We start from the raw sequence: 16,667 nt of genomic DNA, 5'->3' as shown, positions 1-16,667 counted from the left end.
GGACTTCCCAGCTGACAGCTGGAGAGACCAGATGGATTAGGATCATACCAGTTAGGATCATAGTACAGTTATAGTAACAGAGGAATATGCAGGGCCATTTTGCAGGGCTCAACCTCCTCATTTCATCTGGTACCCCGAGTGGAAGCCATAAGTCATGCAGCCTAAGTCAATTCCCAAATGATGCTTTTCTTCTCTTCATGCCCCTTGGAACAGGCTCATTAACAAACACCAACAGCAGTCATCAGAGGTAACCGCACCCAAGAGTGTCCTTGGCAGGTAATAAACACCCAGTAAGAAGGTGATGTTGTAAAGGAGGATGAATGAAACACTGCCGAGTTCAGGTCCCTGCCCCGTCCTGATAGTCACTAGTCAGTTTACACTGAATTACTATTCAGAAAACTAAGACAACTGTTCAGTCACAGCAGCCACATTGCCAGTGCTCAAAAGCCACCTGTGGCTAGTGACTGCCACATGGGACAGCACAGAACCACAGGACACATCCATCATTGCAGAAAATTCCACTGGACTGTGCGATAAGAAGCCTTAAAGAAGAGGAGTCAGATCAGAAGCTTCTACAGCTGAACACCGTGGTTAGAGATGGAGCCTGTGTCCCAGAGAACCTGCTTCCCTGAGGACTGGCTGAAGACCTGGTCCAGCTAGGTGCTGCCCGGTACAAGTGTTTCCTGTTAACATAAAGAATGCTAAAGCCCTCTCCAGCAGCAAGTCCCGATGATGGTGTCACTTACACTGTGGACTACTTACTACATCCCACATGCCTCAGTTCAGTTCAGTTGCTTAGTCGTGTCAGACTCTTTGAGACACCATGGACTGCAGCATGCCAGGCTTCCCTGTTCATCCCTAACTCCAGGAGCTTACTCAAACTCATGTCCATCTAGTTGGTGATGCCATCCAACCATCTCATCCTCTGTCGTCCCCTTCTCCTCACACCTTCAATCTTTCCCAGCATCAGGGTCTTTTCTAATGAGTTAGTTCTTCGCACCAGGTGGCCAAAGTATTGGAGTTTCAGCTTCAGCAGCAGTCCTTTCAATGAACACCCAGGACTGATCTCCTTTAGGATGGACTGGTTGGATCTCCTTGCAGACCAAGGGACTCTCAAGAGTCTTCTCCAACACCACAGTTCAAAAGCATCAATTCTTCAACGCTCAGCTTTCTTTATAGTCCAACTCTCACATCCATACATGACTACTGGAAAAACCATAGCCCTGACTAGATGGATCTTTGTTGGCGAAGTAATGTCTCTGCTTTTTAATATGTTGTCTAGCTTGGTCATAACTTTTCTTCCAAGGAGCAAGTGTCTTTTAATTTTGTGGCTGCAGTCACCATCTGCAGTGATTTTGGAGCCCCAAAAATAAAGTCTGTCACCGTTTCCCCTGTCTATTTGCCATGAAGTGATGAGACTGGATGACATGATCTTAGTTTTCTGAATGTTGACTTTTAAGCCAACTTTTTCACTCTCCTCTTTCACTTTCATCAAGAGGCTTTTTAGTTCTTCTTTGCTTTCTGCCATAAGGGTCGTGTCATCTGCATATCTAAGGTTATTGATATTTTTCCCAGCAATCTTGATTCCAGCTTGTGCTTCATCCAGCCCAGCATTTCTCATGATGTACTCTGCATATAAGTTAAATAAGCAGGGTGACAATATACAGCCTTGACATACTCTTTTCCTGATTAGGAACCAGTCTGCTGTTCCATGTCCAGTTCTGATTGTTGCTTCTTGATCTGCTTAAAGATTTCTCAAGAGGCAGGTCAGGTGGTCTGGTATTCCCATCTCTTTCAGAATTTTCCACAGTTTGTTGTGATCCACACAGTCAAAGGCTTTGGCATAGTCAATAAATCAGATGTAGATGTTTTTCTGGAACTCTCTTGCTTTTTTGATGATCCAATGGATGTTGGCAATTTGATGTGTGGCTCCTCTGCCTTTTCTAAAACCAGCTTGAACATCTAGAAGTTCACAGTTCACGTACTGTTTAAGCCTGGCTTGGAGAATTTTGAGCATCACTTTGCTAGCATGTGATGAGTGCAATTGTGCAGTAGTTTGAACATTCTTTGGCAGTGCCTTTCCTAGTATGTCTTTAAACTACTTAAGATGTAAGTGGGGTGAGCAGCTTCTAAATCTGCATATAGTAAAAACAATAAAACCAAGCAATGCATATAAGAAGACTGGTGAGAAACACAGTCACATATTAACAGGATCAACATCTGGGTGGAGGGTTAAATTCAGGGGTATGCTTCTGGCCCACCTCTTTTCTATTGTCCAGATGTACAGTTTTTGTAATGAAAGAATTGATTTGAAAATCTATATACCAGGTATGACTACTATTTTCCTATTATCTGTTTTGTGACAGAAATTTCTGTCCTCAAAATAAAAAATCCCATGTTTTTTGGTTGCTCTCTGGCACAAGTCCAATGAAACAATGTCTATAAAAGTGAAAAGCAAACGTGGGAACACGTGGGGGCCACCATCACTCCTAATGCTGTTGCCAGGGCACTGACCAGTCTAGGAGCAGCAGAGCGAGTCCCCCCACTCCAGGGATCGTTGGTTCTAGTGACAGATAAGTGACCAGTGAAGGAGCCGTGGGGAGATGCGAGGGGCAGATGACTGAGCGGAGGGGCCTGGCTCATGGGGAGAGGTCTGGGAGGACATTTGTCCCGGACCCAAGTGTTGGGGGAGGAGTCCCCCAGACCCGCAGGAGGGTCGTGGCCACAGCCTCGGGGGCTGCAGTGTGAGGGGTGAAGAGCAGGGCCATGTGCGCAGACCTGAGCGGTCTTGTTTTTGACAGTTAAATAATGAAGAGATTTCTTTTTTGAGTAGAAAGGCTTTTGAAACACTCTAAACATATTTCACTTAAAATTACAGGAAGATTAGCAGGTGAGTGATATACTATATCAGATAAAATACACCCTTACATCCACTGGCCATAGAAGTTTAAAGCTGATTTTGGGTGGTTTACCTGCTAAACACAAAATAGGTCATTGCTTTCATTGATTCATAGTTTTTAAGGGGAAGAAACACAAATAACTCAGGTTGTTCATCTCTAACAGCCATAGCTGTTTTGTCAGTCAGAAACTGCCTTTCCTTAAACATAGAGTAAAATTACTTTAAAGAAATTCCTGGAGTAATAAACTTTACTCAGTTGCCTTTGGCTCAAACTCTTTCTGTGGCTTGCAGGCTTTTAGTTTCCTGACCAGGGATGGAACCAGGGCTCTGGCAGTGAAAGCAATGGGTCCTAACCACTGGACCGCCAGGGGATTTCTGAGAATTCCTTCATTGTTGAAGAGCAGCATTTTGCAAGATGTCATGATCACTGAGGTTTTCATCATTCAAACATGAAATGCACTTTTAAATAGAAGAGTTTTTGACAGTTGGGTCATAATTCCTCACGGCTTCATGCCAATGCCATTACAAAAAACTAGAGTTTATTTTTTAGAGCAGTTTTAAGTTCTGAGCAAACCTAATCAGAGGGTGAGTGTTTGCAACTGATGTGCTCCATGAGATGGTGGGGAATGTTAGGAAGGTGAACGCAGGTCTGATCTTCCCATGGAGATAGCACAGGGTGGGGTCTGGGCAGGAGGGAACGGGCTGTGCCCTGACTTCCATCCCTGCTGCTCAGTGTTCCTGCCACCGTCACCAAAGCTGCCTCAGTTTCCAACCCATCCATTCCCACTCTTTAGGGGGAGGGTGGGGTCGAGTGATCCCTGGTGTCCTCTGTCATCCGAGGAAACTTGAGGAGAAGCTGGCACGAGTTCCCAGACTCAGCCTGTCCTTCCTTCCTGGGGCTCACAGTGGTCAGCATGGCACCAGCCGGGGACTCTGCGGGTTGGGGAGTGAGAGAGCCCCCTCCCACCTGGAGGCTGAGTCTTACGGGGACAGACAGGCGAGTATTAATAAATAAGCTCCCCAGCCTGCGTATGACCATGAACGGGCACAGTGGACAGGGTGTCTGTGCGGGTCGCCTCATGCATCTTATCTTGTCTGGATCTCAAGTAATCATGATTTTTTTTTTAACAGAGAGACTTAATTTTTAGAGATCACATTCACGTGTCGATCCCACCCCAGCCTCGCCCACATCCTCTTCCCTGGCCCTTGGCCCACGTCTTCCTTTCCTTTTCTGCCCTGATGGTGTCAGCTGCTGTTGCTCAGTTGCTACATTGTTCCTGACTCTTTGCGACTTCATGGACTGCAGCACGCCAGGCTTCCCAGCCCTTCACCATCTCCCAGAGTTTGCTCAAACTCGTGTGCAGTCTGCCCGGCTCTGCCCCGGCCCCCCAGGACTGTGGCTGTGATGCTTGACCCTGGCTCCCGGATGCTGCGGCCGCGGCCGTGATGGGAACAGACTGGAGGAAGCTGGGCCCAGCTCACCTGAGTCCTGGTGGCTGTGCCTCAGATAGACTGGGTCCAGCCTGAAGGCTCCGGTCAGGTCTGTCCTCTTTTTCACCCTGGTTCGAGACAATAAGCAACAGGACTTAATGAGGGGGCATCTTAGGGTCCTCTCCTCCTGCACTTTCTCCTCCCAGCTCAGTTGGGGCCTACTGCTCCCTGACACCCTTCCTAACACCCCCACCCAGAATGTGCATGCCCCTTCCCTAGCCTGCAACACACATTAACCTCCAGAGCCCTGGGCCCCTGCAGTGGGGGAGGCATGGTATAATAAAAAAAATAAGTAGTTAGCCTTTGTCCCTGGTTCTGGCACCCAGCTCCTGAAACCCTCGGGACAACAGCTGGATGGGATCAAGCCTGGGCAGTTGGGTGGCTTCAGGGTCCAGGTTGGCTGCCAGGAAACTAAGTCTTGATTGGAAGGGCAGAAGTTTGAATTCTGCCCCCTGATCTCCGAGAAAGGACTTGAGATAGATCATCACCAACAGCTAGTGATTTAATCAGTCATACCTGTATGGGAAAGACTCCTTAAACCCCTACACGATGGGGCGCAGAGAGCTTTGGGGCAGCTGAACCACATGGGCAGGCTGGGAGGGACCCATGCCAGGCAGGTACTGGGGCTCTGTGCCCCCCAATCCCACCCCTGCCTTGTCGTAGACATCCCTTCCATGAGCCATTCATTCAGGTCCTTATAATACACCACTAAATATAAATGAGTTGTTCTAGCCAACTGTCAAACCTGAAGGAGCAGGGGAAGGAGTTGGAGGAACCCCCAACTTTACAGCCAAGGTGAATGCAAGCGTGGGTGGTTGGGACCCGGGACGTGTGACTGTCTTGCCAGGTCTGTGCTTACTCGGGTGTCAGAGCTGCATCGGGTTCAGGGACATCCTGCTGGTGTCTGGAGAGCAGGGGAACCGGGGTCTGGAAGAGGAACCCAGCAGGTTGGAGTCTGTCCCTCTCTGTCCTTCCAGGCCTGGCACAGCCCCCGCCGTTGATGGGCATCACAGGCAGGTGTGGGATGAACAGGGACTGTCAGGCAGGAGGCACTGCCTGAGCCATCCCAGACCTTCCCTTCATGCCTCTGGGCACCTCAAAGCCATTGTGTGCAAATGCAATCCTGGAGGCAAACTAGAGGAAGAGCCAAGTCTGGTGGCACTGAGGCTGGAAGCAAATGAGAGTCCCTGGAAGGTGAAACCCACGGGCATGAAGTAGGAAGCCAGGATGCAGCTCACAGAGGAGGATCAGGGAGCAAGGGGCTCGAGCTGATTAGAAGTGACTGCTTCAAAGCCTTAGAAGACAGTGAATTCCAATAGTGCGCCACGTTGCATCCTGCAACGTCCTGAGACCAAAGACTTTGTCCCCTTCCCAGAAGCAGCAGAGGAGGCTGGGAAGGGCAGGAAAGGAAACTGGAGACGTGAAATTGACAGCCAGGGTATGGGATCTGAGATTATGGAGATGAGAATTTCTTCCACCCAGATGGAATCATGTTTATTTTTTCAGCTGTACCTTTTATCACCATTCACTATCCTCCTCCCTCAATTTTCATGAAGTTGAAAATGGTTGCAATTTATTTTTTTCTGTGAGACCATGTTTTTAAAAAGTGTCTTTTGCAGAGTGAAAAAAAAGAAACCCAAAACAAAAAACTGCAGTGAGCAGTCACAAGCTGTTTGGGGCTGACCTGGGGGAGAACCCGAAGCAGGGGCTACGTGTGAGTAGTGTGTACATGGGCCAGGCTGCCTCCCTGGCCTTGGGGGACCATTTCCTCTGGCCTCTCCATGCTGGGGAAGGTTAGGCCAGGACACAGAGAGACAGGAGAGAAAGGGGGTAGAAAGAGTATTGCTCTCAGCAGACCTCTGCCCTTTCTATGTAAAGTCACACTGCCCTCTCCATTGACACTAGCAATGACTTTGTAGCTGCTTTTTTTAAATTAAAAATACTATACGCCGTGTTAAAGCGATGCAGAAAGGTATAAATAATAATATATCCACCTCATCACATGTGAAACAAAAGTTGCCCACAGGTTAGATCTCCCCTACACGTCCCTCCCCTCACCGCCCGCCCCTCAGGAGGCCATGAGGCAGCATGGGGGTTTATCACGCCATTGGGTTCTACCGAATTTTCTGTGCAAATCACTAAGTAATCTAAGGTATTGTTTCACACATTTCTAAGTAAAACACAATGCAAACATAAGTTGTTTAAAGGTAAACGACACCTCTCTCTGTGTAATTTTTAGAATTTGCTTTTTCTCCTAAAACTATACCTGTGGGCTCCTGACCTGGTCATCCACAAGGTCCTTGCTCACTTATCCACTTTTGCCAGCTCCCCGCAGGGCACTGCAGTAGTGGATCCCAACCTGTCCCTTCCCTTACTGTGCTCCACGTGCCCTTGGACGGACGACACCGTGTGGATGCTCCTGGTGTGTCAGGGACAAGCTAGGGACGGCAGCCTAGTCGTGGGCCAGCAGGAAAGGTGTGGGCCTGCAGCCTCGTTGGGCAATGATAAGTGCTCCTAAGGGCCCGCAGCCCACGAGCCCGATGATCTGCGTCCTGGCCAACTTCTAGCCAGGGAGACTCTTTTCCACCATTGGCAGTGCTTCCTATGCCTCAACGTGCATTTCTAATCACTAACAAAGTTGAGTAGCTTTGCCTCTATGAAGAGGCCACTCCCATTTCCTGTTTGGTGAGGACACATTTGTTCATTTACTGATTAGGCTGTGTGCCTCGGTGTGGTAGACAGGATCGTAAAAATGTGGTAAATATTAGGAATGCTGATCCAAAGGCTTGTTTGTGGGCCTCTGCTGGCCTCTGCCTGGCTGTGTCCCTCCAGCGAGCGTGGCTCGGTCAGTGTGGGGAGGGGCGTGGTCCTCACCAGTCCCGTGTTCACGCTTCTCTTGGTGTCCTGGGCCCCTGCAGATATTAGGCTCCACTTTCTCGAGCCCCACAGCAGCGGCCAGAATACTTACTAGAATCGCACTGAGACCTGATATTGAGTCCGCATCTCTGTTTAGTTAGATCTCCTGGAATGACTTCCCAAAAACTGTGTCCTTTTCTTCATAAAAATCTTCACAGATTGCAACCTATTTATTCACAGTAACTTTTCTTGCTATTATAAAAATATTTTCTAAAAATTTTGACAGCAAACAGTAAAATTCTGTAAAGCAATTATCCTTCAATGAAAAATAATTTTTAAAAAGACATAGAAAAAAAATTTACACATGCTGTTAATCATACATGTAAATAAATGCAACCTTAAAAGTGTTGTGTATCTAGAAACCTTGCTGTCTTCTCTCATTAGTACCTTCTTAGAAGATTCTGTTTTCACTGGCAGACACTCACCCCATCTGGGAAGTGCGAGTTCTGTGGCTTGCAATCTAATCCTTACACTGTCGCTTCTCCGTTGGGTCCAACTGTGCAGGTTGGGAAAGCACAGTGCAGCCGAGGGTGGGCATTACAGGGATTGTGATTTTCTTTCTTTAAAGGCAATGCTTCTAATATTTTACCACCATGAATATGTTTGCTGTAGCTTTTTTGGTAGATTTTCTTTCTTTATTGGATCAAGAAAGTTCGTTTCAGTTCCTCTTTTACTAAGAGCTTTTGTTCTGTATGTTTTAGAATTTTTATCTATTGTTTTTTCCATATTTAATGTGATGATAACCTTTTTCCTCCTTTACTGTTAAACATGATCAACGACATTTAAAAATCTGATAGGTTTAAACCACCCTGGGGTATCTGGAATGAACACATTTTGGTCATGATACACCAGCTTTTGTTTTCCTTTCAGTTTGTTCAGTTCAGTCACTCAGTCGTGTCTGACTCTTCGCGACCCCATGAATCGCAGCACGCCAGGCCTCCCTGTCCATCACCAACTCCCGGAATTCACCCAGACCCATGTCCATCGAGTCAGTGATGCCATCCAGCCATCTCATCCTCTGCCGTCCCCTTCTCCTCCTGCCCCCAATCCCTCCCAGCATCAGAGTCTTTTCCAAGGAGTCAACTCTTCACATGAGGTGGCCAAAGTACTGGAGTTTCAGCTTCAGCATCATTCCCTCCAAAGAAATCCCAGGGCTGATCTCCTTCAGAATGGACTGGTTGGATCTCCTTGCAGTGCAAGGGACTCTCAAGAGTCTTCTCCAACACCACAGTTCAAAAGCATCAATTCTTCGGCGCTCAGCCTTCTTCACAGTCCAACTCTCACATCCATACATGACCACAGGAAAACCATAGCCTTGACTAGATGGACCTTTGTTGGCAAAGTAATGTCTCTGCTTTTGAATATGCTATCTAGGTTGGTCATAACTTTCCTTCCAAGGAGTAAGCGTCTTTTAATTTCATGGCTGCAGTCACCATCTGCAGTGATTTTGGAGCCCCAAAAATAAAGTCTGACACTGTTTCCACTGTTTCCCCATCTATTTCCCATGAAGTGATGGGACCAGATGCCATGATCTTTGTTTTCTGAATGTTGAGCTTTAAGCCAACTTTTTCACTCTCCACTCTCACTTTCATCAAGAGGCTTTTTAGTTCCTCTTCACTTTCTGCCATAAGGGTGGTATCATCTGCATATCTGATGTTATTGATATTTCTCCCAGCAATCTTGATTCCAGCTTGTGTTTCTTCCAGTTCAGCGTTTCTCATGATGTACTCTGCATGTAAGTTAAATAAGCAGGGTGACAATATACAGCCTTGATGTACCCCTTTTCTAATTTGGAACCAGTCTGTTGTTCCATGTTCAGTTCTAACTGTTGCTTCTTGACCTGCATACACATTTCTCAAGAGGCAGATCAGGTGGTCTGGTATTCCCATCTCTTTCAGGATTTTCCACAGTTTATTGTGATCCACTCAGTTAAAGGCTTTGGCATAGTCAATAAAGCAGAAATAGATGTTTTTCTGGAACTCTCTTGCTTTTTCGATGATCCAGCAGATGTTGGCAGTTTGATCTCTGGTTCCTCTGCCTCTTCTAAAACCAGCTTGAACATTAGGAAGTTCACGGTTCACGTATTGCTGAAGCCTGGCCTGGAGAATTTTGAGCATTACTTTACTAGTGTGTGAGATGCGTGCAATTGTGTGGTAGTTTGAGCATTCTTTGGCATTGCCTTTCTTTGGGATTGGAATGAAAACTGACCTTTTCCAGTCCTGTGGCTACTGCTGAGTTTTCCAAATTTGTTGGCATCTTGAGTGCAGCACTTTCACAGCATCATCTTTCAGGATTTGAAATAGCTCAACTGGAATTCCATCACCTCCACTAGCTTTGTTCATAGTGATGCTTTCTAAGGCCCACTTGACTTCATATTCCAGGATGTCTGGCTCTAGGTGAGTGATCACACCATCGTGATTATCTGGGTCGGGAAGATCTTTTTTGTACAGTTCTTCTGTGTATTCTTGCCATCTCTTCTTAATATCTTCTGCTTCTGTTAGGTCCATACCATTTCTGTCCTTTATCGAGCCCATCTTTGCATGAAATGTCCCCTTGGTATCTCTAATTTTCTTGAAGAGATCTCTAGTCTTTCCCATTCTGTTTTTTCCTCTATTTCTTTGCATTGATCACTGAGGAAGTTTGCCTTTAAACATCATTGAATTTTGTTTGCTAAAATTTGACTTAGAATTTCCACATGTAATTTTACAAGCTTGTCCTGCAGCTTTTCTTTCTCAGCTTCTCATGTTTTTTTGAGATTTTTTGATGTGGACCATTTTAAAGTCTTTATTGAATTTGTTACAATATTGCCTCTGTTTTATGTTTTGGTTTTTTGGTATGCAGATCCTAGCTTTCCAACCAGGAATGAAATCTGCACCCCCCACATTGGAAGGCGAAGTCTTCCACTATGATTGATAAAGGCTTGAGAAAGAACATCAAGAAAAGAAGAAGAGATGGAGAAATTGGAAAACATGAACTAAATGAAATGGGATCACTGAATGTAAAACAGACAAAGTGAAACAAACTAGATAAAAGATCACCAAATAGTCCAGTTGTTTTAAGACATGGCTGCTCATTAGAAACATACCTGGAGTTTTGGAGAAAATTTTAGAATCTAGATGCATAGCAGAATTATCTTGGAATTTTTTGAAATATAAAATGCCCAGGTATTGCTTTTTTTTTTCTTGGGAGGCTGTCTTAGCCACTGAACCACCAGGGAAATCCTTTTATCTGGTTTTAGAATCAAAGTGACACTAACTTCATGATAAGTCTATGAATTACATTTGTAATTAGACCTGTAGATGCCTTGACAGTTTGGTAGGACTTGCTGTTAGAAGAATCTGAAGGTTTCTGTTGTGTAAACTGTCCCTATTGACACATTTTCCTTAGGGCTATGAGATGTTTTGGATTTCCTGTTATTCTGATGACATGTTTTGTAGTTACTGCATTGCACATGGTAGGCAGTTCTGGAGTGCTGTTGCGCACGTGCTCTCTGTTGTCTAAGACCCTGAGCGTCTGTGGTGTGTCCTTCTTGTGTTTCCAGCGCGGCTGACTGCACCCTCTCCTCTATTCTGGCCCCTCTTTCTGGAGATCATCTGTTTTACGAGGCAGGGCGAGGGCCAGCACGTGGCTCTGTCGACCTCGGCTCCTGTTGCCTCACTTCCTGTTTCATGAGCGTCTCTTCGTCTTCAGTACCTCCCTCCTTCCAGTTTGGGAGTGTCTATTCTGCGGCTGTTTTTTGCTTCCTTTGGGCTCTCAGTTCATTACTTCTTGGCTCTGGTCTTTTCTGTTTAAGTCTGTTCTCCAAGCCCTGCTTTACTGTGGGCCACGACTTCTGTCCCACCTGCATATTCATTCAAGTCTTGGGATTTCCAACGACCTGTTTCCTTTTGTCCACTGGGCCGTGGCTCCAGTGGTCTGTGGTGGTCTGCTCTTCAAAATGTAGGTCCCAGCTTTGCTTTTCCTTATGAAGTTTCATGATACTACAATGAGGAACATTTTATTTAAACCAACGAATGGGCGTGTACATGCATGTGTGCAGACATGCACACTCACACACACACATGAACAGAAACACCCTTTATAGGTACCAAAGTCGCCCCACCTCGGATGGGCCTGACAGTGAGGAAAACCTGTCCCTGTCACCAGACACATTCCTGAGGGAGGATCCTGAGGAGGAGGGGCAGGGGCTCCTGTTTTGTGCAGAAAGTATGGCTTCTTACATTTTTTAAAAAAAATCTACACCACCTTATGTGTAGGGCTCCCTGAATGAGGGCTCATGTTAGCTCTTCATGCCAATAATGCCATCAAGAATCCAAGATGCCAAAAGCACCAAGACCACAATGCAAAGAGAGATTAACAGAAAACTGTGCCGCCCTGCACAGCATCTAGAATTACATCTTACCATAACCAAGGTGATTAAAAATCTTCCCAAGTAACTGAACTTTTAAAAAGTCCACTGTGACAGGAGTATACAAAAGCTTTAAAACTAAAAAAAAAAAAGATTTTATTTGGGAAAAAAAACAAGTATTTTTAAAGGCAGAGTAAAACATGCCCTTGGTGGAATTTGAGACTTTCTTTGGAGAAAATCTACTTTTAAGAGACAATAAGGTCTTATCACTGACCTAGAGCCAGACATCCTGGAATGTGAAGTCAAGTGGGCCTTAGAAAGCATCACTACGAACAAAGCTAGTGGAGGTGATGGAATTCCAGTTGAGCTATTTCAAATCCTGAAAGATGATGCTGCACTCAATATGCCAGCAAATTTGGAAAACTCAGCAGTAGCCACAGGACTGGAAAAGGTCAGTTTTCATTCCAATCCCAAAGAAAGGCAATGCCAAAGAATGCTCAAACTACTGCACAATTGCACTCATCTCACATGCTAGTAAAGTAATGCTCAAAATTCTCCAGGCCAGGCTTCAGCAATATGTGAACCGTGAACTTCCTAATGTTCAAGCTGGTTTTAGAAAAGGCAGAGGAACCAGAGATCAAATTGCCAACATCTGCTGGATCATTGAAAAAGCAAGAGAGTTCCAGAAAAACATCTATTTCTGCTTTATTGACTATGCCAAAGCCTTTGACTGTGTGGATCACAATAAACTGTGGAAAATCCTGAAAGAGATGGGAATACCAGACCACCTGATCTGCCTCTTAAGAAATGTGTATGCAGGTCAAGAAGCAACAGTTAGAACTGGACATGGAACAACAGACTGGTTCCAAATAGGAAAAGGAGTACGTCAAGGCTGTATATTGTCACCCTGCTTATTTAACTTCTATGCAGAGTACATCATGAGAAACACTGAACTGGAATCAAGATTGGACAAGCTGGAATCAAGATTGCTGGGAGAAATATCAATAACCTCAGATATGCAGATGATACCAGCCTTATGGCAGAAAGTGAAGAGGAACTAAAAAGCCTCTTGATGAAAGTGAGAGTGGAGAGTGAAAAAGTTGGCTTAAAGCTCAACATTCAGAAAACAAAGATCATGGCATCTGGTCCCATCACTTCATGGGAAATAGATGGGGAAACAGTGGAAACAGTGTCAGACTTTATTTTTGGGGGCTCCAAAATCACTGCAGATGGTGACTGCAGCCATGAAATTAAAAGACGCTTACTCCTTGGAAGGAAAGTTATGACCAACCTAGATAGCATATTCAAAAGCAGAGACATTACTTTGCCAACAAAGGTCCGTCTAGTCAAGGCTATGGTTTTCCTGTGGTCATGTATGCATGTGAGAGTTGGACTGTGAAGAAGGCTGAGCACCAAAGAATGGATGCTTTTGAACTGTGGTGTTGGAGAAGACTCTTGAGAGTCCCTTGGACTGCAAGAAGATCCAACCAGTCCATTCTGAAGGAGATCAGCCCTGGGATTTCTTTGGAGGGAATGATGCTGAAGCTGAAACTCCAGTACTTTGGCTACCTCATGTGAAGAGTTGACTCCTTGGAAAAGACTCTGATGCTGGGAGGGATTGAGGGCAGGAGGAGAAGGGGACGACAGAGGATGAGATGGCTGGATGGCATCACTGACTCAATGGACGTGGGTCTGGGTGAACTCTGGGAGTTGGTGATGGACAGGGAGGCCTGGCATGCTGCGATTCACGGGGTCACAAAAAGTCGGACACTACTGAGCGACTGAACTGACTGACTGAAGGTCAGAGCAGTGGTGGCTGCAGCCATGAAATTAAAAGACGCTTACTCCTTGGAAGGAAAGTTATGACCAACCTAGATAGCATATTCAAAAGCAGAGACATTACTTTGCCAACAAAAGTCCGTCTAGTCAAGCCTATGGTTTTTCTAGTGGTCATGTATGGATGTGAGAGTTGGACTGTGAAGAAAGCTGAGTGTGGAAGAATTGATGCTTTTGAACTGTGGTGTTGGAGAAGACTCCTGAGAGTCCCTTGGACTGCAAGGAGATCCAACCAGTCCATTCTGAAGGAGATCAGCCCTGGGTGTTCTTTGGAGGGAATGATGTTAAAGCTGAAACTCCAGTACTGTGGCCACCTCATGTGAAGAGTTGACTCTTTGGAAAAGACTCTGATGCTGGGAGGGATTGGGGGAAGGAGAAAAAGGGGATGACAGAGGATGAGACGGCTGGATGGCATCACTGACTCAATGGACGTGAGTCTGAGTGAACTCTGGGAGTTGGTGATGGACAGGGAGGCCGGGCGTGCTGTGATTCATGGGGTCTCAAAGAGTCGGACACGACTGAGTGACTGAACTGAACTGAACTGAACTGAACTGAAGGTCAGAGCACACTGGTTCATATTTACATAGAAAACATTCAAAATACCCAAATGAACAATAAAAAGCTAATGAACAGAATAATGAAATCATTATAAAACGTATTTCCTATGCTTGTAATGAGGGCAAGTTTAAAAACTTCAATTATCTTGTCCATTTCAATATTTAGAGATTGTAGTCAACAAGTTTGTTTTAAATTACAGATTAACCATTGGTAAAATTTCATTAAACCAAAAGGAGATGCTTCTGATTTTGAGGAATACAAAAAAGCCAGAGCAATAAAAAATATCCATTTTTATCTTATGTGTTGTGTTAGCAAAATCTTTAAACATATCTATAAAAGAAAAATTCAAGGGTTCCCTGGTGGCTCAGCAGTGAAGAATCCTTCTGCCAATGCAGGAGACTTGGGTTTGATCCCTGGGTCAGGAAGATACCCTGGAGGAGGATATGGCAACCTACTCCAGTATTCTTGCCTGGAGAATCCCATGGACAGAGGAGGCTGGCGGGCTACAGTCCATAGGGTCACAAAGAATCAGACATGACTCAGCAGCTAAACAACAACATAAAAAAATGTACAACATAAAGCTGTGTGTTTGCTTGTTTTCATCTCTGAGGTGTTGAAGGATACCTGGCCTTTCCCAAAATCCAGTTCTTACAAGCGTCCTTATTGTCTCTGTCCTATTGTGTTAGGATAGCTCATTTTTACTGCAATACCTCTTAGAATAGCAAAATAGCTTAACATGATTCCCTGGATATACAGCACAGGGCAAAAAGCCTCTGAACAGACTCTTAGCCCCGCTCCCTGTCACCAGGCTGCAAGATGCGCTCACATCCTCTGAAAACACTCAGGGGTCCCTAATTAGGGATCTGCTCAGTGGATTTGCCACTCAGGTAGGTGAAGGGGCAGCTGCCCTGAAACAGGAGAGAGATGCTGTGGTCCATCCACTCTCCTCTACCTCTAGATTGTACATGCCAGGGCTAAAGTCCAGGACTGTTTTCAGTATATGAAGAGAAAGCGGAATCAGAGTCAGCTTGAACAAAAGTGGGCATAGAATCTAGGCTCTATTTTGCCTCATTCACCCCAAGAAAGCTCTTTTTTATACCCAATTGGAACAAGTCCAATGAATTTGCTGTGTATCCTTTTGTGTGTGTTTGTAAAATGTATATCGTTTTGCGTGCCTGTGATCAGTTGCATCCTGGGAGATACATAATTCTGTCTCTGACTCTTTTTACTCAGTTATAGTTTCTAACACTTTGCCCCTATCGTATCAAACATGTGGCTCTAGCATGGATGGTTGTCTGCTGCTAGTGATCCCATGCATGTCTCAGAACCCCAGTACCCTCAGCTAAGAAACCAGGATAATTCCTGTACCAACAAGGCTGCAATAGGATTAGATGAGGTGATGTATGAAGAAGAAAAGGGCACCTAATAGCAGATAATATCTTGAGTGTAAAATTTGTACTCAAGCATCTTTATTGCCATGAAGATGCTTTATGGGCACCCCTGGATGTGGGTTTAGGTATGTCCCCCTCTGCTGCCAGTGAGGGTAGGGGAATTCTCTCCAGACAGCCCAAGAACTTAGGTTTATATGTCACTTCTTGATAGAATCCAGTGCTGTAATTTAAGTTGGCACATCATTTCTTCAAGCTGGAAGTTTCTGGAAAGCATCACTCATGTATGCATGCTCTGGAAGCCTGGTGCCCACAGGAGCACAGGGCCAGGCTGTGTGTGGGGCCACTGGATTGTGCCAGGTGGGAAGGACACCCCAGCAACTGAGACCCACGGAAATGACTCTTTAAAGGCTCTCAGTAATTGATGAAACTTTGTAAAGTTGCAAGCATATGGAAAAACACCAACTTTAAAATGTAAACAGCTTATTTTAAACAAATTCAAAATCCCGTGGACCACAGAAAACCATCTGCAGTACCTGTGACCTATTCTGAGTTCTCTGCTGTGCACATTCATGTCTCAGGCCTTTGCCCTGGCTACCTCTCCCCCTGGCCCTCAGGACGCTTGTTGCCTGGACCCTCCTCATGAGCCTTCTTTCAGATACCACGTCACCAAACACAGACAGGCATGGAGAACAGACCATATGAAAACCCAGGGAGAAGACAGCCATCTATACACCAAGGAGAGAGGTCTCAGGGGGAACCAGCCCTTCTCACACCTTGACCTTGGACTTCCAGCCTCCAGAATGAGGTTTCTATTGTTTAAACTGCCCAATATATGGTTCTTTGTTATGGCAGCCCTAGAAAAGTAATGTAAGCACAGGGCCAAAAATAGTAGATGTTAGTAATTACTATGTTAAAACAAAAATCCTTCCAGATCAAATTCCATCAATCAATGTTCATATTATCATTATGATATTGTGGGATGAACCCCTGGGTTTAGGAGAGACCCGATTCTCCTGGATGGATGAAATCACCTCAAAACCCCTGACAATCATTCTGTTCAGGACCGCACCGACTCAGGAGAGAGGAGGCATATCCTCTCTTATAATTTAAATCTTTACTCATTTGTTTATTTAGCCTTTCAAACTAGCTGGTAGGAAGCTCCTGCATCTTCACCCAGCATCCATGGAAGCCTTGGCCATCACACCAGGCTCTGAGACAAGCCCCTGAT

At 45.3% G+C, this 16,667-nt stretch overlaps 1 protein-coding gene across 4 annotated transcripts in view; it reads right to left on the bottom strand.

The window, feature by feature from the left end:
- The window catches only part of DDC (dopa decarboxylase), a 105,336-nt gene that overhangs the window by 13,939 nt on the left and 74,730 nt on the right, over nucleotides 1–16,667 (bottom strand). For all 4 annotated transcript variants that reach the window (XM_070787428.1, XM_019959624.2, XM_070787426.1 and 1 more), the window contains one exon: nucleotides 4,382–4,458. In XM_070787428.1, the coding sequence (XP_070643529.1) occupies nucleotides 4,382–4,458 (77 nt within the window). The remainder of the gene's footprint in view (nucleotides 1–4,381; nucleotides 4,459–16,667) is intronic.

Source organism: Bos indicus, chromosome 4, assembly GCF_029378745.1.
Source record: "Bos indicus isolate NIAB-ARS_2022 breed Sahiwal x Tharparkar chromosome 4, NIAB-ARS_B.indTharparkar_mat_pri_1.0, whole genome shotgun sequence".
Lineage (NCBI taxonomy): Eukaryota > Metazoa > Chordata > Mammalia > Artiodactyla > Bovidae > Bos > Bos indicus.
Note: the sequence above shows the minus strand (reverse complement) of the source record. Positions and strands in the feature narration are given on the sequence as shown.